Source organism: Xenia sp. Carnegie-2017, unplaced genomic scaffold (assembly GCF_021976095.1).
Source record: "Xenia sp. Carnegie-2017 unplaced genomic scaffold, XeniaSp_v1 HiC_scaffold_25, whole genome shotgun sequence".
Classification (NCBI taxonomy): Eukaryota; Metazoa; Cnidaria; class Anthozoa; order Malacalcyonacea; family Xeniidae; genus Xenia; species Xenia sp. Carnegie-2017.
In genome coordinates this window covers 5,427,836-5,453,966 of record NW_025813488.1, presented here as the reverse complement: position 1 = coordinate 5,453,966, position 26,131 = coordinate 5,427,836, and the positions used below count along the sequence as shown (strand labels likewise).

Here is a 26,131-nt window from a genome sequence, read left to right as displayed (position 1 = left end):
TCCTATTCCTAAAGTTGAAACTGAACAAGACTAACGCAGCAACACTTGCAGCAAAGCATAATATCCAAATGATAACGAACAAAGATAGAGAATAATGACGAACTTCGTTGATGGGAAAAGGACCATCTTGAACATTTTTATCGGCTGCAAAATAAAACGTCAAGAGATTATTATATGTGAATGTTTATAATTAGGAAATTAAACATTAAAATTTCATTTTAATAGAAAGAGAAGACTACAGAAAAGTGGTAAATTCTATTCAATATGAAAACATTTTACCATCAAATAGTTCTTTTGGGTTGGATTGGTTTTGAAAAAAGGTAAGTATATTTGATAACGTCTGATGTTCAGCCACATGTTTGGTCTGGCCTAAAATAATTGTCATATAAGAGGCAAAGTTTGTTTACTTTTATTTAGTTGACTTGGTTACTATAGTTACCTTTCCTAATTTGCTTTATAAGGATTGTTCCTAGTCGTTCGGATGAATTGAATGTCACTCGTCCCTTCAAAAATTGAATTATATATATCAAGCTGTTTTCAATGTAGCCATTTTCAGTAACTAATTTATAGGAAGTGTCTTAAACAGAAAGACAAATTTCTTCCTCAACGCTATCGTTGTTTTTGATGTCTATGTGTTAATAGTATATACCTAACTGCAGGAAAATTTTTTTAACAACAAGGTCAAATATGTGCAAAACTACAGATTTTCTACAAAAAATATGTTTACAGAAAAGCTATTGAAAAAACATACAGATATTCCTTCAAAATCCATATTCATCATTCTTTCCGAAGTTTGGTACTCAAACCAATATGGTCGTTTGTTGAAAGATTTACGTGCTGCATTCGAACAGCATCTTTGATGGACGCATTTACAGCAAGCGCAAGTAGCCAGGTTGTATCAAACGCTAAAGCAGAACGAATTTCCCATCCATTACGTTCTCTTTTCATTTTCGTTTTAAACTCTTTTGAGGTCTAAAAAATAAGACAATGAATTTGATTATGGACTATCCCTAATACACATTCACAATTACCACATGTGGCAATCTCACTCATGTTGTAACTCAAATTCTAAATTTATTTAGAAGCAAAACATTGAATTTTTTCAAGAAAACTTACCAGACCAGAAATAGTTTTTCTTGAATCATTACGCGTATTGACAACATCCAAAACAAACAGTCTCTCAGTTATCATTGCTAACTCTGTCCAATTACACCTTGATTTTGATGAGAATTCAGCACGATTGTAGTAGTTAAACCACACAATACCAATTTCCCTGTAAGCCTAAAAAGTAAATCTTCTCACTAAATATTCACCATTGCATTAAGCCTGGGAAGAATCTTCCGTCAACAAAAACAACGTTTAAGATCAAACCATTAAGCGGATCTCAAAATAAGAAAACTAACCTCACACATAACTGTGAATAAAGTTTTATCCTCCAGTAAAGCAATCACAATTCTTGCATCCTTTTCCTTCAATGAAACAACAACCTTAACTTATGACGATGCAATGGAGGATTCTGAATGAGTGGCGGCATAATAGTATCAATGATATGGTTGATGAAAAGTAAAGTAGACTGGAACCTACAAACTTTACAGGGAGCATCAAACCAATAAATACCTTTAACGTTCGAACGAATGATTTAATTGTGTCGCTTTTAGTTACATCGACAAGTTCTGTCGTCAGGATTTTTACTCCTTTATGTTTTAACTTCTGTTTGAGTGCGTTTATTGTCTAAAACAACATATTCTGTTAAACAAACCATCTACTCACGAAAAACTGCATTCGTTAAGCAATGAAATGAAATCATTGATAACATAACTAAATAACAAAGTTTTCCAGTGTGTAATAAATGTTCAAAAACCTCGACATCAAACTTGAAATAAAAGTTCGTCTAAGCTCCAATACATACCGGTGGAAACACTGATTTTTTATAATTAGCGTCTTGTGCCAATGCTACCCTATTCCATTTAAAAAACTCCATGAACTTGATCAAAGCAGCATTTAGTGAGTAGGAAGTTGGCATTAAACTAAGAAATCTTGGATAGGTATCAGAGAGAAGGTCAGGACTTGATGCACTATATGATACCTTGGAAAAAATTACATGATATTAACACCCATGCAGTTGAATGAATTTTATGCACGACAATGCTTCGTATACTTTGGAATTGTATTTTTGCTAACAATGTTTATATTGAATATGGGTTTACAAAATATTTATAAATCCTTATTGGTTCCAACAACTCACGACGCAGCACGCTGACAGACAAACGGATTTTGTCGGAAGCTCACTAAGAACATTCAAGGGTATTTTTCAAACAAAGGTCAGTTACTAGCCCTAGTAGAGAAAATATTACATTAATTGTGCGACACTACGAGTTATATAAGCATTACAGGGATATTAGCCAGATAAGACACTTACGTAAATTATAATTCTTCATTTGTGTACGAGCTACAATGAACTTTACCGCTGTTAACGATGTTAAAAGATAAAATACCTGCAAGGTTCCCCAGACAGAAGCAAGTCTTGCGGTGTAAATAGCAACTTCAGATTTTAACGGCCCGATAACACAAATCTTAACGTTTTCATTTCTCAAAGCGATCAATGCTTCGACTCCTTTGTCTGGGGTGCCCTAAAATAAAGTTGGATTGAGCAAGGCAACTCATCAAACTTAATGCAAAAATGTCATGTAGTAGACATTTTATGTAATTTGTCAATGTCAAGGTATATGAACATACTCACCAGTGTATCTTTATGGTGGAATACCAGTTTATATCCTTTCAGTAATCCACGCTTGTATATCGTTTCAGCTGCAAATTCAACAGCACTTTTCAAATGATAACGATCGCTTGTATAAGATGGTATTAATGTTCCAATGTGTAATTCAGTGTCATTTTCCTTTGACATGAGCAAAGCCCATCCACAAAAAAAGACCATCTGAAGTTGAAGAAGAAGCAGAAGTCGTAACATCGTTGTTCTACAACAAAAACAAGAAATCGTTATTGCATAAATAAAACTGAAATAAAAATCTCCTTTACACGTTTCAATGACAAAAAACTTTACAGTTTCTAATGACGTATTTGATGGTTTTGTTACTCCTTCACAAAAATTAGACTGTAAAAGTTTCTCTACATAGTTTTGATGTGAAAACGAATCATTTAAAAACGTCGTGCATATACGATACTTCAAATTATAAAAGTTCAATATAGATTATTTCAACCTGCATGTAAAAATCTTAACAGAAATCTAAACTTTTCGTTATTTTTTCTCACCACAACAAAACTTTAATTTTGAACAGAGCTCGTTACAAACAAGGTTTCCATAGAAAATATAACGCTTTCTATTTCAAACAGCGGGTATAGAAACCAAATAACACACGTAATTAAGTATCTCGTTGAAAAATATTTCCGTTTATAAACAGCATAATCATATCGTGAACAATGCTTCATTAGATCTACATAGCTTTTAATTAAAGAAAATACACGGCAGAATCATGCATATTTATGTGATATCACCAGTTCTAATCAAATAGCCTCATAAATGTTTAACTACATTGAAGAAATTCTAATCAAATACTCCACGTTTGTTCATCATTCTTAAAAAAAATCCACCTGACGATGAAAAAATAACACGAGATTGAAAAAAAACCCTGAAAAACATTGTAAACTTTCGTGTATACTTAAGAAAACCACATTCAACCTGTAAGTTGTTGTAATTTTAAAATCAACGGGTGGTTGATATTTCTCAATTTCAAGGCTTAATGACGTCATTTACATAAAAAACATAAAATTTTATGTATGAGAAAATGTGAGCATTTTCACTTCACATAAAGCAATCTTAACACTGTTTTTCAACTGTTCTTCACGGCTCATAGTTCAGCAAGAGTCACGTTAAAAATTCTTAGATATTTTTTCCAAGCCCCTGCAGCAACACATTAAGTATTCATGAATAATGAAAAAAAATAATTAAAAGTCCATATATATCTACCGTACTGAATCCAAATGAAATGCCTCACTTTTCGGATAAGGAAGGAGTTTCAGCGCGAGTTAAATCCTCTCATTAAAGAGACAGCCTCTGAAAGTTAAAAAAAGTTGAATCCACAAACGTAGATAAAAACTTGTTTGTTCATGCATGTGTGCGCATTTCCGCATGCGTGTATTTAAAAAATTAGAATGTGCCATTATTACTTATTAACTCGTCACGTCTCTACGGATGATATAGCTGACACTTCGTATGTAATGAAATAGCTTTAAATAAGAAATAAACTAATAAATAAATGAGAAAAAACATCCATCTTGCAAATAAGATTTCGTTTTCGTTTATAAGGAAAAAGGATAAGTTAATTATGGGTGCAAATGTCAGAGTATCAATGTATTCTTCATAACAGGATCTACATGAACCTTTTATATGTCATTAGTCAAAAGCAATGATAGGTAATCGTGTATATTTTTATAAAAAGTCGTTCATTATTCAGTTTGTTCACATTGGAACAATTACGGATGTCAACACTAACTATATGTGGTAGTTCCTGACCACACAACATCCCCTAAAACGACATCCGGGCTATGACATCAATCGAAATCTTGCATGACAATAATTTGCATTGAGGCCAATAATTATATCATGCCGTGATTTACGAATGTTCTGGTCATATTCTTTCATTACATTTAAATGTCCCCACTCCCATTTACGTTGGGAAATACAACCCAAAATCTATTTATGACAGTATGTTAAAGGTATAAATGTCTCTACATGGAAGCTTCCAGTTACACAGTTGACGAGTTGAGATACGTACTGGCTAAATTTTAAAATATTTAATGCGTGTAGATAACTTAGAACATTAAAGTTTTCTATTAACTTAAATACCATAATAATGTATACAATATAGTTTTGTTAGAAAACAATAAGATAAAACACTTTTAGAAGAATAAATGGGCTGTACTAAGCAGACATAAAAATATGAATTGCTACTTACCATAATAGATGTAATCTTATATTGAGGAGTTCATCTTTAAAACATTGCTTCGCGTACGTTTCCCGATGATTATTTAAACATTAAGCATCCCCAATAATTCAGAATTTATTCATCTGAAGCAGCATCTGTCAATATACGCACTCTTATGTCGATATTATGAGAACAGCAACGAAATTTCGTCAATATTTGAATAATACGTCTTTGGATCAAGCAGCGGACTTCCTTGAGGGAGCAAAAAAAACTCTTTGTTTCCTACACAAATAAAAATATGTCTTCGATGAGACAACAAATCATAATAAATCATTATAACATTATCACGGGTCTAGCACAGAGTTTCTGTAAACACATTGTAAATTTTACATTCTCTAATTGCTGAAATAACAAGTATTTGTAGTTAATTCAGAAGGATAAAGGTAATGTTATATCTGTATGTTGTAGTATAAGCTTTCTAAGGGTAAAATTACCTTTGGCGACAGAAACCATGACAATGTCAAACAAGAGAATGGAGAGTGTTATAAATTATAGAAATATATAATTGTTAAAACCAGCATGCTTTCTTGGTCATGGTTGAAGAAAAATGGTATCACGCAGCTATATATGACACGTATGACACGTATTTTTTCACAGCTATATTATTACATACTGGAGAAATAGAAATATAAAAACACTTTAAAAAGTTAAAAGCGCATTAAGATAAAGTTCGATAAATGGATCGCTTTTCACTTAATCATTAAATCAAAACCACAACACATGCAATATTTACCTGACATTTAACAGGAGCATTTTGTCATGTAATACACATATCGCTTTCTTATTGAAGAGCTAAATTTTTATCTCAAGACTTATTATAAATATATAAAATGTAGTTACAACGTTACCTCGATAAAGCAACGAACCACACGGACAATGAAAATACTGACTTTTTATTAATGTTTAGATTGAGTCATGGAACACTTGATACTATCATCGACAATAAATTATTTTGCGAACATCCTGTGGACCAAAAAACTATTCACAGGGGGCTAAAACTTTGAGGTAATTTGAGACTTCACATTTGTAATTCATATATTATCATGAACTAATAGTTTTTAGGCATGGTTATACACAACGACAATATCGCTAATGTGATATAAAGCATATTTTTTCAAGCACTATATTTATAGCAGCAAAAGTTAATAAAATATATATCTTTCACTTTACCATTAATTCATGACGTGGATATATGAATGGTGGCAAAATGAAGTCATTGTGATGTGGAACGTGCTCATGTTGTATAGATAATGTCATCGCCTTTAAACATATGCTTCTTTCACATCAATAGACCAATCTAAAACGTCTATTCATGCATGTTTACTTTAATCAATTTTAATAGACATAAGCATTTCTTGATAATATTCAGGCCAGTTGAAATTAAATTACGATTGGGTGGGTTGGAGGGGGTAAGTTAACGAGGGGCTACAGCCGGCCTACTCCCTCCCTTTCTTTACTATAGGCCTGATATTATTGTCAAAGAATCTACACATCATTTATCATAAAGTGAACGTAGTTAGCAATATATTAAAGATTTGGATAATAAAAACATAATCTATTTATATTTTATTTTCTCTTTAAAATCATAAATCATCAGTAATGTAAATAAAGGACGTAATTGGGAAAAAGATGATTCAAAACATTTTTCAAAAGCGTCTTTCCAAAATCTTACAAAAATATTCCAGCAACTTCGAAAGAGCCATGTTGAAGGAAAATACTTTTAAATCATTGAAAAATTAAAGTCGTCAAAAGAAATGTTCAGAGCTCGGTAAGAGCTCACTTTGAAGTCTTATGAATAAAAATGTAATGAGCAACGCCAAGCAATTTTTGTCAGACACCAAGCAATTTTTGTGCATATTTTCCGCAATGTATTTACGCAAATTTCAACAGATAAACACAATTTAGCTCGAGAGATTTTAATTTTGAAAATGTTTTCACTGATAACGTTATCATCAACTGAAAGGCTAAGAAAAACAAAGATAGGAACGGCGTTGTTGTTTGGGATAAAAACAAAAGATGAATGGAAATTAAATACCCACAACAATAAACAGTTTTGTGACGAGTACCTTCGCACTGTCATTACAATAAAACGCAATAATTTTTTTAACTTTTCATAAATGAAAACTTGAGATAAATTATTAATTGAAAATTAACGAAACCTTTTAATTTTCGCACGCTTAAAAAACATCAATGTCACAAAGTGGACATTTTTTTCTTCACTTAATACGAGCTTTGCAACGGAAAACCCCTCGTTTACAGAAATACTTAGGAATAAAAATTCCAATGAAAATGTCAACGCGAATTTTAATTATTTAATCTTTTAATCAGTGTTGATGCTTAACAGATTGTAGGTAAAGTGATATGTAAGAAATATCATGCAATACACAGCACAATGGCGAAGGCAAAATATATGAATTTGGTCAAGTATCAACGTTGCTGTCCCATGCGCAACAGAAAAATAAAAATAAAGATGTTTGTATTGGTTCATACAGTTTTGGTGATCACAAAGCAAGGTGTTTTTTAAAAATATACCTTATGTTTTTGACGACGAGTAAATATTGTCATTTTTTTGCATGGGATGTCACAGCATGTGTAAATGGAGAGGATGTTGTTCGTTTGCATGGATTTAGGAACGAAATTAACCATAAAAATAATCCTCTAGTCAACGAGTTTCAAATCTTTTTTAAATACGTGTTATATATACTAAGCCACTTCAATTCAAAAAAATCAAAGAACATCAAGGAAAGAGCCGGGGTTAAGTGATAACTCTGTTCTCTATACATAAAAAAATTGTAAACGAATGGTTATATCGTCATTGAGGACTAGCTTAAAATGTGTAATGCAACTGGATTATCTCAGTCTAAAAGCTATAATTAATAAGACATTCGTCTGGTGTTTGGTAAAACTATGGTTACAATCACAACGGACGCGTAGAGATAGTCGTAAGTATGGCGGGCTCACTCTCATTAATTGTAAACTTGGCATTCGCAGTATGAGATGAAAGATATAAAAATTACTGTATAAATGATTGCATTGTACTTCAAATGATATCTTTGCTGCCTGAAGACTTCAGACAATGTAAGAACTTTACGATAGAATAAAGAAATTTTCCAATGAAATGTTCCTTTCATTGATATGTTTATCAAGTGAGTACAAATGTACAACAGTATTTAATAACTAGAATCTAATTGTCTCAACAAAATTCATAATTTTACGTTTAATAATCGAAAATTGAAAGGAAGAGACAATGAAATGAACGAAAAACAAACAAAGCCAAGTTTCAGGTATCAAATACAAATTCATACCTCAATCTACTCTATAAACTTTACAAGCTGCGTTTTCTCGTCTTACAGTCGCGATTTACCTAGAATGTAATATGTCACAGGGAAAACTAATTTCAGCAAATGCAATATATTCTTCACATAATGACTTAAATAAGTAATTTAAGATCGACCGATGGTTGCGTAGAAATGGAAGTTTCGATAATTCCGGAAAAAAATTTATTAAAAAAACGTCAATGCGTCATTATAATTATAGTAAAATTCTATCGTATTGATTTTCATGCGTTCACCCTTCATCGATGTCATTTACTGCTTTAAACAAAACGTCAACAAAATCAACTATTGACCTTTCAGCCGCGCTTTTTTTCATTGATTATTGAGGAAGAGAAAAAGGAAAGATGTTTATGAGCAATGACGTGAACGCGTAACGTAGCTGGATATTAGAGATGTCACATGATATAATTGTGAAGAATCTGCCGTAAGTCGAATTTAATTAAAACAGTTTCACTTAAAATTCATGGGGTGAAATTTTATTCTTCAGAAACTCATGCCTAATAGCTGTTATGGAAATATTTTTAACTTTAAAACGAACTGCTTTAATAACATATATTTTGACTAGTTCAGTAATAATGATCAGAATGTATAAAACCACTAAACGGAGAGAGTGAATACTGCTTAAAGTCAATCACAGTTCGAAAGAAACTGATAACTTAATGTTTTCGTAAAACATTATAAACTATACAACAATGCACAATATTTAAGCATATAAGTGTAAATTTCCGAGCTTTTCAGTGTTGAATTGCATAGATCTGTGATTTATAAAATATTTTGGGTAAACATGATAAAGTCTGTTTCTTACTATGGGAGAAAAATAAAAAATTTGATCGAAGCAACGTGACTTGGCAAAGAAATACGGCAGATCAAGAAGGAATAAAACTGCAGATATCTTATAAATAGTAAATAATGGTAACCTTGCTCACAAGGAGAGAGTTTTCCCAGTATATTGAATGCTTTATTTTAAACTACACGCCAAAGAAGCTATATATACTAACGTCATCTGTTAAAAGTAGAAAATACCTTTCGTAAATTCGTATACCTGTAATAGATCCCGTCAACCTGGATAACTTGAGTTTAGTCAACCTTATCTAGAGAAAAAAATGTCCTATATTACATATAAATCTTTCACTTACAGAACATCACACAACACAAGCAACAATTTGAAAGTAAAATCCACTTGCTACCAGGATTTGGTCGATTTCAACTTTCTAGTACCAAAATTATCTGTTTTGTTTTGAGCGACGCCACTATTATGAATAAGAATAAATACTGATTAATTTCACATATTTGTTGAAGAGTGATTAAGGATGCTCATTATTCACAGACGAACACATCTACTGCAAATGAGCATTGCCAAAGCTACATGGATAGACATCATTGTCATATTTGCTTCGAGTAAAATGTCTTTCAACATAACAGCACGCCACCATTAAAAGATAAAACTGCCGCCAATAAGGAAGCTATTAGCCACAAAACTATTTACAAAAGCTAAAAAATGTTTAATTTCGTTTTTAATGAAAAAAGTAAAAAAGATGTATAAAACATCTGAAAACTTAGAGATAAATAGCGTTCCTTTGTGCAAAGGATGTCGCCTCTGAATAAGCACAAATAACTTAAATTTAGCATTTAGGCTTATTCAGTACATAAAAAAATTATAAATTGCGACCATAAGGTAAGAAAGATGTGAAAAAGGTAATATGATAGGATATAAATTGAAGCAAGCTTCACAATTATAGGCAATTACGTTGTATGTATAGGATATACAATTAATCAAAATATGTGTATTCATTTTTCAATTTCGTAGATTATTATACAGAATTCCTATTTTTGTGCAAACTATAAAAATCACAATATTGATTTGTTTGAAATTACGAAAATATGTAAATTGCACTCGATTTAATTTAGTTAGATTTTAATCTTCGCCATAATATGGGTCTTGATAAAGTGGGTTCGCCATGGATGTTTCACCATCTTTTTCACTCTAATTTAAAACAATACCAAAACAAAGATTCAAGATGTGTTCATTTATAGATATAGAATTTAAAGGAACAGAACAACTAGACAACATGACGCACCGGAAGCGTGAAAGCGTCCTCGGAAACAAACATATTCGTGTCGACATCACTCATAGCGAACTGTTAAAAAAAGTCCAATAATTATAAAGCTTGTTTTTTGATGTGGCTTTTATTGTTTTCTTTTGGTGGTGTTCGTGTGTCGAGGTATTTTGTACTTTAGCCATTAGTTCTTACCATAAAATGCTACGATTCCATGAAAAATTTTAATCAATAAAAAACTTACTCCTTCCAAAGGCCTATCTTCATCGTAAACCGGATTACCAATTCCTTCTGAAACATTGACAGCACCATCTTCAGATGAAATTCTAAAATAGACGAAAGAAAATTTCAAATCAATCATTCTATACGTTTGGTAATGTCCCAGTGAAAATAAAAGACACATTTTACTACTTACTTTGACGTCTCTCCGTTCTTATTCCTATTGGGATCATAAAACACGGAGAATAATGTAAGTTTTTTTCTTAAAGAAAAATGTACGAATTTCAAGATTCGTGGTATTTTAATCATAAAGTGAGGATGTAATTTGATTTCGTATATAGCAATATTCTAATGCAATATCTTCATCAGAAATGACGTAATATTAAAATTTGATTTAGTATACGGAATCTAATGTCATTATCTATAGTGAAGTAATTCCCATATACTCCACTCCAGTATCTACATCGGGAGCGGTAAGTTGTTAAGTCAATATTATATTTTAACGTCAACAACAATGCAGGGTAAAAATGCATAATTTATGCAAGAATGAACAAATAGTTAAAACATGTAATGTCATCGTACCGTCTTTTATTAAAAACGATGTATGCCACGACGAGTACAATACCAGTTATAATCATTGAAACAACGACGATAACAGGTAAAAACCATGAACCTAAAAACATCATAAAGAAGATTACTCTCATAGCTAAAGATTATTCTATGAGCAGAACAATACATACTTGTAGTTATTTTACTTCCACTCGATTTCGCCGTAACTATAACAAAAAAATACACACTATTCTTAACGGTAGCTATTCATAAAAAATCAAAAATTTACACAAACGACATAACGAAGCATCTGCATGTTAAATTTATTACTAAAATAATAAAATACTTACTGGGTTTCCTGAATGTCTTAAGAAAAACACGACAAGTTTTTTTATTTTCATCAAAACCGTTTTTACAATCTTTGACATCATCGCAAAGTTTATCGTAACTCAAGCATTTGGGTGATCCATCACAGCACGAAAAAGTTTTGTTAAAGCAAACGTTTGATTTGTACTGGCAACGATTACCACTGACACCCGAAGAACATCTGGGAAGAAGAATGGGAGCGTATCTAATGTCAACATATTCATTATAGCAATAAAATAAATAGAATTGACATCTAATAATTAAATCTTCAAGAACTTAGAGTTTTGATATTGTCAATCATCAATCACACAAATGATTCGACGATTTTTAAACAATTAATGAAACCATGAGATAATAAAACTTGATCTAGCGATGAACATGTCTAATAAAGTTCCAAGTCAGAAAGAAAAATATGAGATGCCCTTACAAAATACAGCTATAGATTTATGTTGTTGCAAAATTGCATTTATGACTTTACAACTTCCATTGAGGCACTTGTCAATTGTGAAAGGATGACATTATTTCTACAGATAAATATCATTCAGAATTTATGTAGAGTTAAATTGTGAACAATTTTACGACTTACTTGCAAGAAGATGGTTGTAAGTCTTTATTGCCTGTTAAACACTTGGTGTTATTCAAACAGAAATCCTTTCTACAACCTTAAAGATAAATAGTACAAAACTTAAAAGAGCTACAGAAAGGTGACTTACGCTTAACATGATTAATGCTTTATTTCAATCAATAATTGGCTCATCACAATGATTTCCCCTACCATTACAATCAAGTTCATCGCCATAATCAAGGCAGTCTTGTTTGTCATCGCAGACTTGCCGTGCTGGTAAAAACTTTTTCGATGCTTCACAGTAGTAAAGATCACGATTTTCTTCGTTTCCTGCGAACGATTAAAAAAACCTTAAACGTTAAGAAACTTTTACTAGTCTATAATCAATTACTGCGAAAACATGTAATGCGTCAGGGTATTTTGAATTTTATGAACTGCACTACCTAAATGACTATAAATAATTTTAACATACTCTTTTAATAAAACCTCAGTTTTAAACACTGTTTTCGCTCTATTATATATTTTTTATTCTTTACTACCTAAACTGATACTCATTATTGGTCATCATTTGAGTGAATCATACTTTAAAACATGTTTGGCGCTGTAGTTAAAATGGAAAAATTCTTTCTTACGGAGCCAACGTCGTAGCTACATTGTATATTTAAATTTTAGACATAGTTTAAACATCGAAATTTACATGAACCAAAGCATAATTTCTTTAGAACAATCCTAACAATGTTATCTTAACACAATAATCTTAACGTTAAACCAGACCCGAGTCCTCATTTTAATCTACAAGTGACTTACGATTAGGACAGAATTCCCGATATTCGTCATCTTGATTAGGACAATCAATCCAATGATCACAGAGTTGGTAACGTGGAATACATTTCTGGAAATTCTCACATTGGTAATAAGCATCACTTACGCACGTGAACGGAGCTAAATGACAACAATAAAAATGAAAAACATTTAAATGATACTTTATTTATTATTATGATAGTATTCTCGAAAAGGAAAGCTTACTTGTTTTGGGTGCTGAAGTCGTGTAATCTAGAAAAAACAGGTGAAAACATTACTTTATATCAATAAGCACAGAAAACCTATTGCGATATGATTCTGCAGTTGGATATAATAGTGATGTATAGATGGTTGACACAAATGTTGACTTACCACAGCTTTCCTCGTCAGAGGAATCATCACAATCACTAACTTTATCACATTTCCATCTTTTTGCAATACACAAGCCACTTTGTCGACATTTAAACTGGTCTGAGGGACATGCATCGGGTAGACGAGTCACAGGTGGAGCTGGCGAGCCTGAGACGTGAATAAAAATTTCATACATAATCAAGGCATACAACGAAACCGTTAAAATTAATGGTGAAAGATAGATAGATAACAAACATTGCTAAGACCAACCTCCAATACTGCAGCTGTGTGAGAAACTGATGTCATCTATTACAATGTCTCCTTTTTCTCCACTTCCTATTGTAGCAACAAACTCGATCGAAAATTTTTCATTGGAATCGAGAGGAAGGTCGACTCGTATCCAGTTATCATTATTTGCATCACCTAGGTAAAAAAAAATATATGGGCAATTAAGCACGCGTAACAGATTTATGTAAAACAAAACTACAATTTAAGAAACGATAAGCATTAAGCAATCGTTATTCAAACCTCTAGTCTGCCAAAGTTCATTCTTCATAATGCCATTCTTGGTCAAAATAAAGAGTTGCAATCGACCAAGATGTTGAGAGCCCCACATCTTGTAGAAGAATCTTATAAAGCAAACACCATCACCGGGGGGGAAAACGTTTCCTGCGTTTTTCTGTTTTAATACTGCCTTATCGAACGCTTGGAGTTTGGAGGAGTCCACGAAGACAATTGATCCTAAGTATGAATTAAAGAAAAAAAGTAAACTTGATCAATAATGTTAATGTTTCTGGTCACTGTTGATAAATTTGCTTTTAAATAAATTATGATACTCAATTTACATGAAAGTACACAAAAGTACTCAATCAAATTGGAATATACTACTAAATACATCACAAAATTGATATTCAATTATGAAACAAATTGAACTGCCCAATTAAAATTAAATTTTCTCTTCGTTTTCAGAAAAACGACTTTTTACAAAACAATTTACCTTTGCCAGTTGTATGATCATAGGTCGTTCCAGTACCAGGTGTATTTGTACTCGTATTTCTAACCCAGTTTGTGGCTGCAAAGTTGCACATATTCTTGTCGAAGTTACAATTATAAGGTTCTTTATCTAGAAGAAAAATATAGCTTTGCATAAAATTCACAGTTGCAATTAAACACTTAAAAATTCCTGTTCAAGAATTTAATAAAAAAACTTCTAATTAACCGTGCATTATGGCCGTGGTGATGATCACGTTTTGTGACTAATGACATAATGAAGATTTCCTAAATGAGTATACTTACCACAATTCATTTCATCGTCTTTCTCATCACAATCATCAACAAAATCGCAAACTTTATGCAGCCTACTGATGCAATGACTGTTTGTTCCTCTGCATTTCATTTCATGTTCGTTGCATAGTCTTGATGCATCTACGATAATAAATCATTTATCGTAAACAACTTATCCGATCGGCCAATCTCAAAATACAAACTTAAAATCAAAATACATGTAAAAAATAGTATGGTGATCCTAAAAACAAAAAATGCTCTTCTGGATTCTACATAAAAATACGTACTAAGGCACCAATTTGAAAGTTTTCAAACCATCATTATATAAGTTAGAGTTTCTGTGATAGTCTGTTTTCATTAAAAATTAAAACTTTGTTGACAACTTGACAAAAGGTAATCATGTGCTATAACTCACCAGCAAAACATTTGTGGAACATTACATCGTCCAAGGCAATAATTCCATCATATGATTTACCACGAGATGCCTCAAAGATTATTTCAAACTCTTTGTGTGCACCAATACTGACATTAGCGTTCTTCCATTCATTACCCTGGCTTTTTTTAAGTGTATGCAACACTTTATATGTAAAACTTTGTGCAAGCTTCAACTTTATTGTAAGTGAGCCAACGGTGCTACCTGTCATGAAGTACCAAAATGACATAATACAATGAGGGTCAGAGGCAAAGTAACGATAGGACAAAAGTTGCGCCTTCGCTCCTTCTTTTCCACGATAACCATCGAAATTCATGTAATAGCCCTGCGAAACAACGATGATATGACATATGAGAAAACAAACCAAGTAAGACATTATTTTGCTGTAAAACATACTGTTTCGGATCCTTTGGTGTGATCATTCTTTGGCCCTGGACGATATCTTGAAATTGAAGCTCCTGTCTGTCTTCTCCAATCCATGTTATCTACTCCAGAAGGATTTCGCCATCCCCTATAGCAATAGTTATCCTCAAATGTGCAACTGGTTCCACAAGGTATCTCGTCAGAGTTATCACCACAGCTGTCTTTGAAATCGCAAACTTGTTGCCTTTCCACGCATTGCAGATTTTGGCAAGCAAATTGTGAGGCAGTGCAAAGCGAGTTTGACGGTCTGGTGCGAAGGCCAAACGGTGTAGGCGATGGTTTACCTAGAAAATGACGAAAAGCAGTGCTTGAGTACTAATGATCAGATAAAATACCTATTCAAATCCTGAAATAACTTACCCTCAATTGGAGCGCAGGTAGGACACATTTTACAACCTGGTGTCAGTGATACGTCATCAATAGATATATCTCCAGTATATGACGAACCCCGTACACCTTCAATCACTATTTCAAATTCACTGGCCGAAGATATTGGTATATCAACACGTCGCCAAAACTCTTCCTAAAGATAATAATTAAAATAATAATTGTTCTTAAGGTATCGTTAAGACCATTTTCAATTTAACAAACGAAGTCAGTTTATTTTATACGTAATTCTTTCTTTGCTAACAATGGTAACACAAGATTACTTTTCCTAGATCACTAATTTCACTTCCAACTTAACACATGTATGAAATAATAATATTCAAGCTTCATCGTGTGGGCAATTCAATACCAACAAGACAGTTTATTTATGCATAACCAATAGAAAAGTCGACCATCACAAATGAATTTAATGTTTTACCTGCTCACCAGTGATGTTGAGAAGCACTTTCGTCGTACTCACATCTATATAACTTTTTCTGATATAGACGATCAATGACCCAATATTGGATCCTTTCATATGATAGTAAAAGCGAAGACGACAATTTTTTGATTCTGACTTAATAACAGGTGTTACTAGTCTTGCTCGATCTCCTTGTTTTCTTGGCCATGATGTCTCCGTGTACATATAGTGACCTAAATGAACACAAAGCTACGATGAGGGATATGAAGCGCAAGGTTATAGTGACGCACATGAGTTTATTTTGTATAATCTCGAAAAAATGAATTGTGTGTTTACCTGTTGATTGCCCAGTGGTATGATCAATAAGAGGTCCCGTGGCAGATGATGGAGTGGTGCCTTGGTTTCTCGTCCAATCAAAATCATCCGTTCGATCTTGTTCCCAGACACATAAACCATGTTCGAAGTCACATCGTCCAGGATAAGCCTCACAGCCAACCTCATCAGAATCGTCCCCATTCATACAATCAAGAGCAAAATCGCATTTTCGGCTAATGTTTGTACACCCACCAAGTTCGCATCTACAAGATTTATATCAGAATATCTTTAACACAAATATTACATGTCAAGTCACGAGTCATACAACAACACAAAAATAATTTCATTGGTAGCAAAAAGATGCAATGTTGCTATTCATTAAGGAACACTTCTTGATGCAACAAAATTGCAACGTGTTAAAAAAATTTTAATTTTTAAAAACCCTTTGACAGTGAAAAATTACAATAATTACACTTACTTGAATTCAACATTTGCCTTACAAATCGCGTCAACAATAAGAGGCTCACAATTTTTGAACAATATATCATCAAGATTAATATCTTGGGAACCACCCGCCGTCTTTGACTTTGCTTGGAATACAACCTAATCAATGGTAGAAAAATACTTTATTTAAGGACATTGAAAACCTTGTTTATATTAACAACGATAACATTCTTACAAGAGAATATTTTATACTAAAATGCACATTTACCTGGAAGTTCCGCCTTGATCCAATGGCGACAATACCTTTTATCCATTGTGTTCCTTGATTACTTGTTCTCGACCACAAGACATTTAAAGCGATATCGTTGGTCAAAACGGACAATGTTCCAACATGATTTCCATTCATGTAATACCAAAACTCCAATGTACAATGAGGACCCGAAGAAGATATAACACGACTGCTTAACGTCGTAACACTGCCACTGTACAAGGCAGCGGATGCATCCGCTTTAAGATACCAACCATACTTTTGACCTAAAATTAACAGGCAGTCTTTAAATGATACCCAACGTATGTTTCTACTCAAAATATAAATACTCTTTATATGTATTTCATTAAATATTTCTTGGTGAACGTAAATAATTGAAATCTATACAAGATAGCTACCATTGGCTGAATGATCCGTGCTAGGTTTGGTAAAATCATCCACTTGAAATACTCGCCAAGAATAGGCAAGAGCTAACAAACGTCGACTGCTAGTGATGCTATCTGCTGCAGCAATCAGCCAATTTCCTGTATCTCCATTGGTAAAATCTGCAAAAGGCTTAACACAGCTGTCTTCATCTTCTCCTCCAAGACAATCATGTCTAAAATCGCACACTTTATCATTGGCAACACACGTAGAAGAACCTAAAAGAAATAATCTAAATCAATACCAAAAATGCCTTAGCATAATATTTAAGTGTGCTTAAGTTTTCTTTACATAATAGTTGTGCAAATTCTATAACAATGTATACGTAAAGCGTATAAAAATTATGATAACATGTTTTTCATCATATTTCTCAGGCCAAAACCTAAAGTAGAATACTTTATGTATGGAGAGGGGTTGGATTCATGAGTAAAAATAACTGAGTATCTCTTTATAGTGAGAAGAAAGAAAAAGGTGTACCTGAGCGATAACAATTGAACTGATTTGAGCTGCACGAATGTGGGTTAGTTGGTATGACAGTGGTGGGGATAACGGGCTCCGCAGGTAAAGAGCCTGAATATTCAATACAGTTGGACGTTAAGGATAGATCATCTAATGCTATATCACCACGATAGCCATCACCGACGAAACCTTCAATAACAATTTCAAATGGTTTGTCCGACGAAAGCGAGATAGTAGCACGTTTCCAAATTGTTCCTTGATCTGATCTAAAAATAAATTCGAACACAATTCTACATCAAAGTGAATGTAGAAATCGAATGATAAAAAATTAATCTGAAAATATTAATGATCGATAGCCTTGTGGTTATCTTGGAAAATCTACACCTACTTGACTTTCCAAATAGGCCTTCCCAAGGATCCATTAACATAACTTCTTTTGTAAACGTTTAATTCACCGATGTGATCACCATACATATGGTAGAAAAATCTTAATGTACAACCATCTGAGACGCTATGTGCTTGGAAGATAGGACTAATATACCATGCTTTATCACCATAGCGACGTGGACTTGACGTTTCAAGATAGATGTAATATCCTGTGCTATCACTATTTGTGTGATCAAACTTTGGTCCAGTATTTACTGAAGCTGTTCTGCCTGAAGATGGTGAGTTAACTTTTTAAAATAACAATATTTCAGTTAAGAACACACAAAGTTCTCTAAAAACCAACCTTTTATTCTCGTCCAATCAAAGTCATCTTCAAAGCTGTTTCTCCATTGACATTGACCATCGATTTGGAAATTACATCGTGCTTGATATGAATCTTTAATTAAGAAATTACACAGTAGCTAAGTAATATTATTTTTTACAGCAACAATAACTTCTCTTGTTTCTTTCACCAGATCATGAATGATAGATATAGAAAAAACACAGGTAACTAGATCAACATATATGCTTGAAACATAAAGATGTCAAAGTATTCTTTTTATTTTTGTTCACATTACAACTGTTAACGTCTTCTTTGTAATGACTAGTTTAAAATATGATGAAGCACATTAGAAAGAATGAATGACATTAAATGTAACATACCACAGTTCGTTTCATCACTGCTATCTCCACAATCATCATTGTAGTCACATAAATAAGCTTTCTTCGTACAGCTTCCACGAGTGCATGTAAAGTCCTCAGGTTGACATTTTTGCTTCTGAGGCAAACCACATTCAGTAAACAAAATGTCATCGATAGCAATATCACCACTGTATGACTGTCCACGAGAAGCTGGAAATGCAAAATAAAAAAAAAGCTTAAAATATTTAAGAAGAACAATCATCAACAACCATCACACATCAATGTAGGAAAATAATCCAGTAAAAAAAAAGAAAACTACAACTTGGAAACTAGATACTTGGTTTAACTACCATTAGATGATAAACTCAAACCTGATATAAAGTCTTGTATCTGTCATAGAAAAGATATTTAAGATATTACACTCGCCCCTACCTTCAATAACAATCCTAAATGGATTACTCTGCTTTCCAATTCCGATTGATGTTTTATGCCATTTATTTCCTTGATCACTTGACTTTACCCAGTGTCTAGTCATATGACCAGTTGAGTTTAGGTAGACACGTAGCGAGCCAATTGTCGGACCGTACATATGATACCAAAGTGTAAGAACACATTGAGAGTAAGACTAAAAATTTAAAAGAATACTAACAAAATGCTTAACATTGCTTCATCAAATGTTGTTGATGTAATTTTTTGTATAGTCGAAATTGTCAAAGTCCAAAGCAGTGCCTAACTCTTAACCTATTAGAAAAATCAACAAAATAGGTTTCTGCCATAATTTCCATTCTCATGTCAAAATTGAGAGATTGCAATTCATATCATTAGTCATTAACCAAGAATTCAACTCATTACCTTTTTATAAATAGGACTTATGAGTCTGGCTCTTTGATATGCCGCTCCCGAGGATGCCTCAATATATAGGTAGTAACCACTGGTAGAATTGGTTGTATGATCTACAATCGGTCCAGTCCCTGCAGATGGGGTTGTGCCTTTTATTCTTAGCCAATCAAATTCGTCCGTGTCATCAGATACCTCGGTCCATCCACACCGATCCTTTTCAAAGGTACATCCGGCAGCTTGAATATAACAGAATGAACAGAAGTAATTTCTAGGGAAAATGCTCAAAAATAATTTTTTTTAGTGACCACTTACGGCAGGTACGTTCATCAGAGTTGTCTGCACAATCAATAGTAAAATCACAAACTTGGTTTTTATCGATACATTTTGCATCACTCCAACAACCAAACTCATTTCTTTTACAATTGTTTGTCTTGGGCGTCGGTGCAGGAGTCGTGACGAGCGTTTCCGATGTTGGAATGACACCAGAGTGTAATTGGCAGTCGTTATTAAAACTAATATCATCAATAGCAATGTCACCTCTGTAACCACGACCAATAACACCTAGAAGTTTCACGTCAAATTGTCATCTGAAAGAACTGTTCGCAACAAATACAATCATAGAAGGACAAATTAAGAACTGATAAAGCTATCTAAAAATATCAATTTATATATATTAGGATTTTTCTTTAACGATTAAAAAAATATGCAAACCTTCAATTATAACTTCAAATGGAATGTTTTGACCAAGAGGAACAGTGGTTACCAATTTATTCCAAATATCTCCTTTATTTCCGGTCAATGAGTCTACTACGTGTAATGGTCCTCCAATAAATGTTCTGTACCAAATCTTCAGATCTTGAATATCAGAACCTTTCATGTGGTACCAAAGTCGCAGGCTACAACTTCCGGTATGTGCAATCAACGTAGGACTAACTAGTTGAGCTTTTGCACCTTGCCTTTTACCAGATACCTCAATGTACATATAATACCCTAATGATAGAAAAACCTCAAAATCAAAAACCTCAACTCATGTATGGATAAGAAGATTATACATTGAGATTTTACGATGAAAAGACGGCAATATATTGTAAAATGATTGAAACGTTGTAAAACGCAGTTAAACTTTCTTAGAAATTTACCTGAGCCTGTCGTATGGTCAGTATGAGGACCAGTTCCAATTGATCCAGTAGAGCCCGTATGTCGAGTCCAGTCAAAATCATCTTCGCCTTTTACATTTTTCCACTGGCATGTATCAGAATCAAAGTTACATCGTATGTTCTTACACGACGTTTCATCTGTGTTATCACCGCAGTCATCGACAAGATCACATGTCTGCGTATCGGAGAAGCAGTATTTACTGTTTGTGTTGCACCTAAAAGGAGACATGTAGTCAGTAAGAGGACTTTTGTACTTAAGACATGCTCATCATTACCATTATAAATACATGAAAGTGGAAGATTAACAAAACATTATTATATGGCAAGCGTCACTTTGATTGGCTGAGAAATATTTTTGCCGGTCCATTATTTTCCCGTAATCGACCACGGTCCAAAACGCGTAATTTTACAGCAAAAGCAAGCAGCAAAACGCAAAATAAACGAAATAAAAAACATTTACGAAGGTGATTCGAAGGAAAAACACTTGGAAAACAGTTAAACTATCAAGACGATACAATTCGAAACGATTTATTTTTTATGGACGAAAACTAGAAAAGTAAAAATCAACCCGTAAAAACAGCAAGGACGAGAAAGAAAGAAAGCTTCGTTTCAGATCAAATAATGCTATATAATAATCCTTTCAATAACTTCGCTTTCTCGGTCATTAAGGGCTTATTAATGAAGAAATAAAACAATTTAAATTAACTAACTTTTTCCGACTCAATCCATTGCAACTAGCTTTAGCGTCACAATTCTTCATGGTAATGAAGTCAAGCGCAATGTCACCAGAAAAACTCCCACTATGCTTATTTTCAAATGACAAAGTAAAAGGACTACTCTGTCTGCCAACCATAGCTTCAGTCTTGTGCCACGTATGGCCATGCGTACCTTAAGAAAAAATATCAAAAATAAAAAAAAAAACAAACAAAAAACAATAACAAAGCACGATTGTCGCGAGCAAACCGCCAAGGTCTGGAAACAAATACTACGAATTTCATATACCTGTTCTCGTCCAAATGACAGTTTTTTTTGATCCAACATTTAAGTACAGATTTAACGTCTCGCTATAAGTGGCTGTCATTTTATAGTAAAACACAATTTTGCAAGTTGGCGATGATCTCTGATATAAGGGACTTTGAAGAACCGCTTCTGTTCCTGAGATGCCAGTCAGACTTGTTATGTACATAAAGAAGCCTGAAAACGGAACACAAACACTATGCTAACTAATCAATGAAACAACAAATCAATCCATGAATCAATACTGATTTAGACATTTAATGAAAGGAACCAAAGGTTTACATGATTTTCCTCTCCACATGTAGCATTGGTATCCTTGATTTTGAGCGATCTTTTCTGTCTGCTAGTTGTTATATCATACCTTGACTATTACCCTTCGCGTCTTGGCATGTTCGACTATTTGCGGTGCAGCCGTGAAACCTCGTCCAATCAAAGTTATCTAGCTTAGTTTCTTTCCATCCACAGGAACTATTGTCAAACAAACACGGAGTACCACAAACGTCGGCGCTCTCGTCCGAGAAATCATTACAGTCATTCTTGAAATCGCATTTCTTACTGGCGGAGATACATAACTTGCTTCCTTTACACATGAAGCCATTATTGGAGCAAGGATTAGGTATAGATGTCGGTGTCACTACAAGATATGCGTGGAAATAGATTACAATAATTCATAGAAAAATATTGTTCATGAATTGATAATAGCCTGTTTTTAGCAGCTTACCTATTTCCGGCTGGCATTCCGGAGTGAAAGAGATATCGTCAATAGCAATATCACCTTTGTACGCTGAACCAATCATACCTTCGATCAAAATCTGCAAAGAAAAACAGCCATGACACATCAAACACTTATTGTACAATTTTATAGTTCCATAGAAGTTACGATTATCAAAAAAAAAAAAGATTAGAATGAAATAAAAATACATTTATAATGAAACGGTTACAATTATAAACAGTTAAAATGAAACGGTGGACACATCAAATGTGAAAATGAAAATCAAAATTACATAAAATCCGCTGGATGTTGCAGGTACATCGATACTCCTCTTTAACCATTTCGGTCCCTGATCATCCCTGATGGACCACAAACGATTTTTGACGTTTCCAACCTTTTTGTAGATGCTTAACATGCCAATGTGGTCACCAAACATGTGATAAAAAAATCTCATCGTACAAGTCTTCGTTGATTTCAACAATGGTGATATAAGAACAGCTGTTTCGTTCATTATTCGTGGACTCGATGCCTCGATATACATATAGTGACCTAAGAAAAATGAACTAAATGGTTTCTTACTGCAGCATAAAGCCTGTGCTAAATCATACAAAACAAAAGTAAGTGTGAGCATAGCGTGCCAATACTTTCCCTTTAAAAAAAGACGTGTGTTTTTTATTTACTGTACAAAGAAGAAGAAACAAAACTAAATAAAGTTAGTTATACGTGTGTATTGTGCTCAACGCTTTCTTTTCTTACCTTCGGCGCTGTTTGTGGTATGATCAGCGTTGGGACCAGTTCCACTTGAAATGGTCCTTCCTCTATGTCTCACCCAATTTAAGTTATCATCAAATGATTGCGTCCAATTTGACAGACCGTCTTCAAAATTCGCTCTAAAGCGTTCACAAGACGTTAATAAAAACATGATAATAAACATAGCCTTACGAGAGATTTGAAGTCAACGAGGATAAAATACTTGATGCATTGTAGATCGAATGATCTATAAAAACGATTATTTATAAAATTTTGTTTAGTTTTGTTCATCACCACTACTAACAGCTACAAAAATACCTGTAGTAACCACAACACAACTAACAGCTACAAATATACCTGTAGTAACCACAACACAACTAACAGCTACAAAAATACCTGTAGTAACCACAACACAAATAACAGCTACAAATATACCTGTAGTAACCAGAACACTACTAACAGCTACAAAAATACCTGTAGTAACCACAACACAACTAACATCTACAAAAATACCTGTAGTAACCACAACACAACTAACATCTACAAATATATCTGTAGTAACCACAACACAACTAACATCTACAAATATACCTGTAGTAACCACAACACAACTAACAGCTACAAAAATACCTGTAGTAACCACAACACAACTAACATCTACAAATATACCTGTAGTAACCAGAACACTACTAACAGCTACAAAAATACCTGTAGTAACCACAACACTACTAACAGCTACAAATATACCTGTAGTAACCACAACACAACTAACAGCTACAAATATACCTGTAGTAACCACAACACAACTAACAGCTACAAATATACCTGTAGTAACCACAACACAACTAACAGCTACAAATATACCTGCAGTAACCACAACACAACTAACAGCTACAAAATACCTGTAGTAACCACAACACAACTAACAGCTACAAATATACCTGTAGTAACCACAACACAACTAACAGCTAAAAATATACCTGTAGTAACCACAACACAACTAACAGCCTCAAATATACCTGTAGTAACCACAACACAACTAACAGCTACAAATATACCTGTAGTAACCACAACACAACTAACAGCTACAATATACCTGTAGTAACCACAACACAACTAACAGCTACAAATATGCCTGTAGTAACCACAACACAACTAACAGCTACAATATACCTGTAGTAACCACAACACAACTAACAGCTACAAATATACCTGTAGTAACCACAACACAACTAACAGCTACAATATACCTGTAGTAACCACAACACAACTAACAGCTACAAATATACCTGTAGTAACCAGAACACAATTTTTCTGTCTCGTCGCTATAGTCACAACAATCCGGTGAAAAGTCGCACTTGTTCTTACTATCGACACAATGACCACTGGAACATTTAAAATCAGAACTTCGAAGGCAACGTGATGGAGGTTTTGGTTCAGAGCAATTTAAAAACTCAAGATCATCGATCGCAACAACACGATCAAAGCCAATATAATGGTAAATCGATATGACAATCTAAAAATACCAAAAAACCATATTTAAATGATATATGTTACAGTTCCTTAAATGTATTTGACATTTGGCACATGGAAAGATGATAAATGCACAAAACTTATACAAAGCAAAGAATCAATAACAATATAAAAATTTTATACTTCTTATCATAGTGAAAAGAATGCAGTCTTTTCGCACTTTATAAGACAAACTATTAAAAAAAACCCTTTCTATCTTCACACGTACCTGAAAATCAGTAAGACAAGGTGGTAATTCTATAGTTGCGTTCCTCCATTGATCTGATGGCATGACATTACCGGCCCATAGGAGCGTGTCAATGTTGTTTCGTCGAATATAAACATATAGAGGTGAGATGAAGAGAGTTGTTATATTGTTATAGTAGTAAAAACGAAATTTGCATGTTTTGCTCGACTTGTAATATCGGGGACTGATGTACAAACTGAAAGAGACAATCTGAGTCTTGTTTGAGACTTTCCCGTAAACATAATGACCTAAATTAAATATAAAAATATTGTGAAACTCTTGTGTAAAACAAAAAAAATTGCTGTCTAAAAGTCATCGTAATAATAAATTTATGAATGTCTAAAGGAAGCAAAAGTTCATTTTTCGAAGTACTAAGATTGGCAAAAGATACATGTATATCTACACATATTTAAATATGCCATAAATACACAGACTTAGAGGGTATAGCTAAGAAAACGAGTTGTTAATATGAGATAGAAAAGGATAATTTTTATTTACCAGACGACGTCCCAAGAGTATGGTCAACACTTGGACCATTGTGCAATGACGAGCCTGTTGTTCGTGTCCAATCAACATGATCACCAATCTTATTATCTTTCCACTTGCATTCATCGGTTTCAAAATCGCATTTTGCAGGACAAGATTTTTCATCCGCTCCATTTGCACAGTCTTTTCGGAAGTCACAGTATTGTTTTGCAGGAATGCATACCCCTCCACCACAACTAAAGGATATGAAGACATACATA

At 33.5% G+C, this 26,131-nt stretch overlaps 2 protein-coding genes and 2 long non-coding RNA genes across 12 annotated transcripts in view; 2 read left to right on the top strand and 2 right to left on the bottom strand.

Moving 5' to 3' along the window:
- Window positions 1–10: 10 nt before the first annotated feature.
- Window positions 11–5,134, bottom strand: LOC124452692 (gamma-aminobutyric acid type B receptor subunit 1-like). 4 transcript variants are annotated; one of them, XM_047003288.1, is made up of 13 exons: window positions 4,974–5,059; window positions 4,014–4,072; window positions 3,825–3,919; window positions 2,741–2,975; window positions 2,496–2,630; window positions 1,910–2,086; window positions 1,618–1,731; window positions 1,404–1,469; window positions 1,117–1,281; window positions 752–972; window positions 440–503; window positions 280–369; window positions 11–144 (listed from the first exon to the last, which is right to left on the bottom strand). In XM_047003288.1, the coding sequence occupies exons 4-10, from the start codon at window positions 2,966–2,968 to the stop codon at window positions 778–780; spliced, it is 1,080 nt and encodes a 359-aa protein (XP_046859244.1). In that variant the 5' UTR covers window positions 2,969–2,975; window positions 3,825–3,919; window positions 4,014–4,072; window positions 4,974–5,059; the 3' UTR covers window positions 11–144; window positions 280–369; window positions 440–503; window positions 752–777. The 4 variants fall into 4 exon arrangements, with proteins under 4 accessions (XP_046859244.1, XP_046859243.1, XP_046859245.1 ...); XM_047003287.1 differs by lacking the exon at window positions 3,825–3,919 and having other exon boundaries at window positions 3,986–4,072; window positions 4,974–5,134; XM_047003289.1 differs by lacking the exon at window positions 3,825–3,919.
- An 89-nt stretch (window positions 5,135–5,223) lies between these two features.
- Window positions 5,224–10,986, top strand: LOC124452709. 4 transcript variants are annotated; one of them, XR_006950846.1, is made up of 5 exons: window positions 5,224–5,386; window positions 5,911–6,008; window positions 7,348–8,149; window positions 8,242–8,287; window positions 10,373–10,986. It is a non-coding gene; the product is annotated as an uncharacterized LOC124452709 (long non-coding RNA). The 4 variants fall into 4 exon arrangements; XR_006950845.1 differs by lacking the exons at window positions 7,348–8,149; window positions 8,242–8,287; XR_006950844.1 differs by lacking the exons at window positions 5,224–5,386; window positions 5,911–6,008 and having other exon boundaries at window positions 6,974–8,149.
- The window catches only part of LOC124452685 (MAM and LDL-receptor class A domain-containing protein 1-like), a 61,421-nt gene continuing 45,109 nt past the window's right edge, over window positions 9,820–26,131 (bottom strand). The window contains exons 90-131 of one of the 3 annotated variants that reach the window (XM_047003271.1): window positions 25,884–26,107; window positions 25,368–25,633; window positions 24,916–25,142; window positions 23,633–23,766; window positions 23,169–23,425; window positions 22,886–22,976; window positions 22,526–22,798; window positions 22,150–22,341; window positions 21,858–22,035; window positions 21,130–21,362; window positions 20,702–20,980; window positions 20,303–20,551; window positions 20,003–20,226; window positions 19,583–19,775; window positions 19,172–19,360; window positions 18,813–18,905; window positions 18,471–18,738; window positions 18,101–18,348; window positions 17,599–17,841; window positions 17,201–17,466; window positions 16,967–17,091; window positions 16,510–16,751; window positions 16,192–16,406; window positions 15,747–15,909; window positions 15,360–15,670; window positions 14,946–15,288; window positions 14,543–14,671; window positions 14,244–14,369; window positions 13,775–13,987; window positions 13,517–13,669; window positions 13,268–13,414; window positions 13,121–13,147; window positions 12,902–13,036; window positions 12,305–12,424; window positions 12,116–12,191; window positions 11,514–11,710; window positions 11,355–11,390; window positions 11,197–11,287; window positions 10,811–10,876; window positions 10,640–10,721; window positions 10,417–10,476; window positions 9,820–10,322 (exon numbers count right to left, since the gene is read on the bottom strand). In XM_047003271.1, coding sequence (XP_046859227.1) covers window positions 10,254–10,322; window positions 10,417–10,476; window positions 10,640–10,721; window positions 10,811–10,876; window positions 11,197–11,287; window positions 11,355–11,390; window positions 11,514–11,710; window positions 12,116–12,191; window positions 12,305–12,424; window positions 12,902–13,036; window positions 13,121–13,147; window positions 13,268–13,414; window positions 13,517–13,669; window positions 13,775–13,987; window positions 14,244–14,369; window positions 14,543–14,671; window positions 14,946–15,288; window positions 15,360–15,670; window positions 15,747–15,909; window positions 16,192–16,406; window positions 16,510–16,751; window positions 16,967–17,091; window positions 17,201–17,466; window positions 17,599–17,841; window positions 18,101–18,348; window positions 18,471–18,738; window positions 18,813–18,905; window positions 19,172–19,360; window positions 19,583–19,775; window positions 20,003–20,226; window positions 20,303–20,551; window positions 20,702–20,980; window positions 21,130–21,362; window positions 21,858–22,035; window positions 22,150–22,341; window positions 22,526–22,798; window positions 22,886–22,976; window positions 23,169–23,425; window positions 23,633–23,766; window positions 24,916–25,142; window positions 25,368–25,633; window positions 25,884–26,107 — 7,453 coding nt within the window. In that variant the 3' untranslated portion in view covers window positions 9,820–10,253. The remainder of the gene's footprint in view (window positions 10,323–10,416; window positions 10,477–10,639; window positions 10,722–10,810; window positions 10,877–11,196; window positions 11,288–11,354; window positions 11,391–11,513; window positions 11,711–12,115; window positions 12,192–12,304; window positions 12,425–12,901; window positions 13,037–13,120; window positions 13,148–13,267; window positions 13,415–13,516; window positions 13,670–13,774; window positions 13,988–14,243; window positions 14,370–14,542; window positions 14,672–14,945; window positions 15,289–15,359; window positions 15,671–15,746; window positions 15,910–16,191; window positions 16,407–16,509; window positions 16,752–16,966; window positions 17,092–17,200; window positions 17,467–17,598; window positions 17,842–18,100; window positions 18,349–18,470; window positions 18,739–18,812; window positions 18,906–19,171; window positions 19,361–19,582; window positions 19,776–20,002; window positions 20,227–20,302; window positions 20,552–20,701; window positions 20,981–21,129; window positions 21,363–21,857; window positions 22,036–22,149; window positions 22,342–22,525; window positions 22,799–22,885; window positions 22,977–23,168; window positions 23,426–23,632; window positions 23,767–24,915; window positions 25,143–25,367; window positions 25,634–25,883; window positions 26,108–26,131) is intronic. The other 2 variants (XM_047003273.1, XM_047003274.1) reach the window with 2 other exon arrangements.
- Window positions 22,693–23,093, top strand: LOC124452713. The gene is made up of 2 exons (XR_006950851.1): window positions 22,693–22,780; window positions 22,878–23,093. It is a non-coding gene; the product is annotated as an uncharacterized LOC124452713 (long non-coding RNA).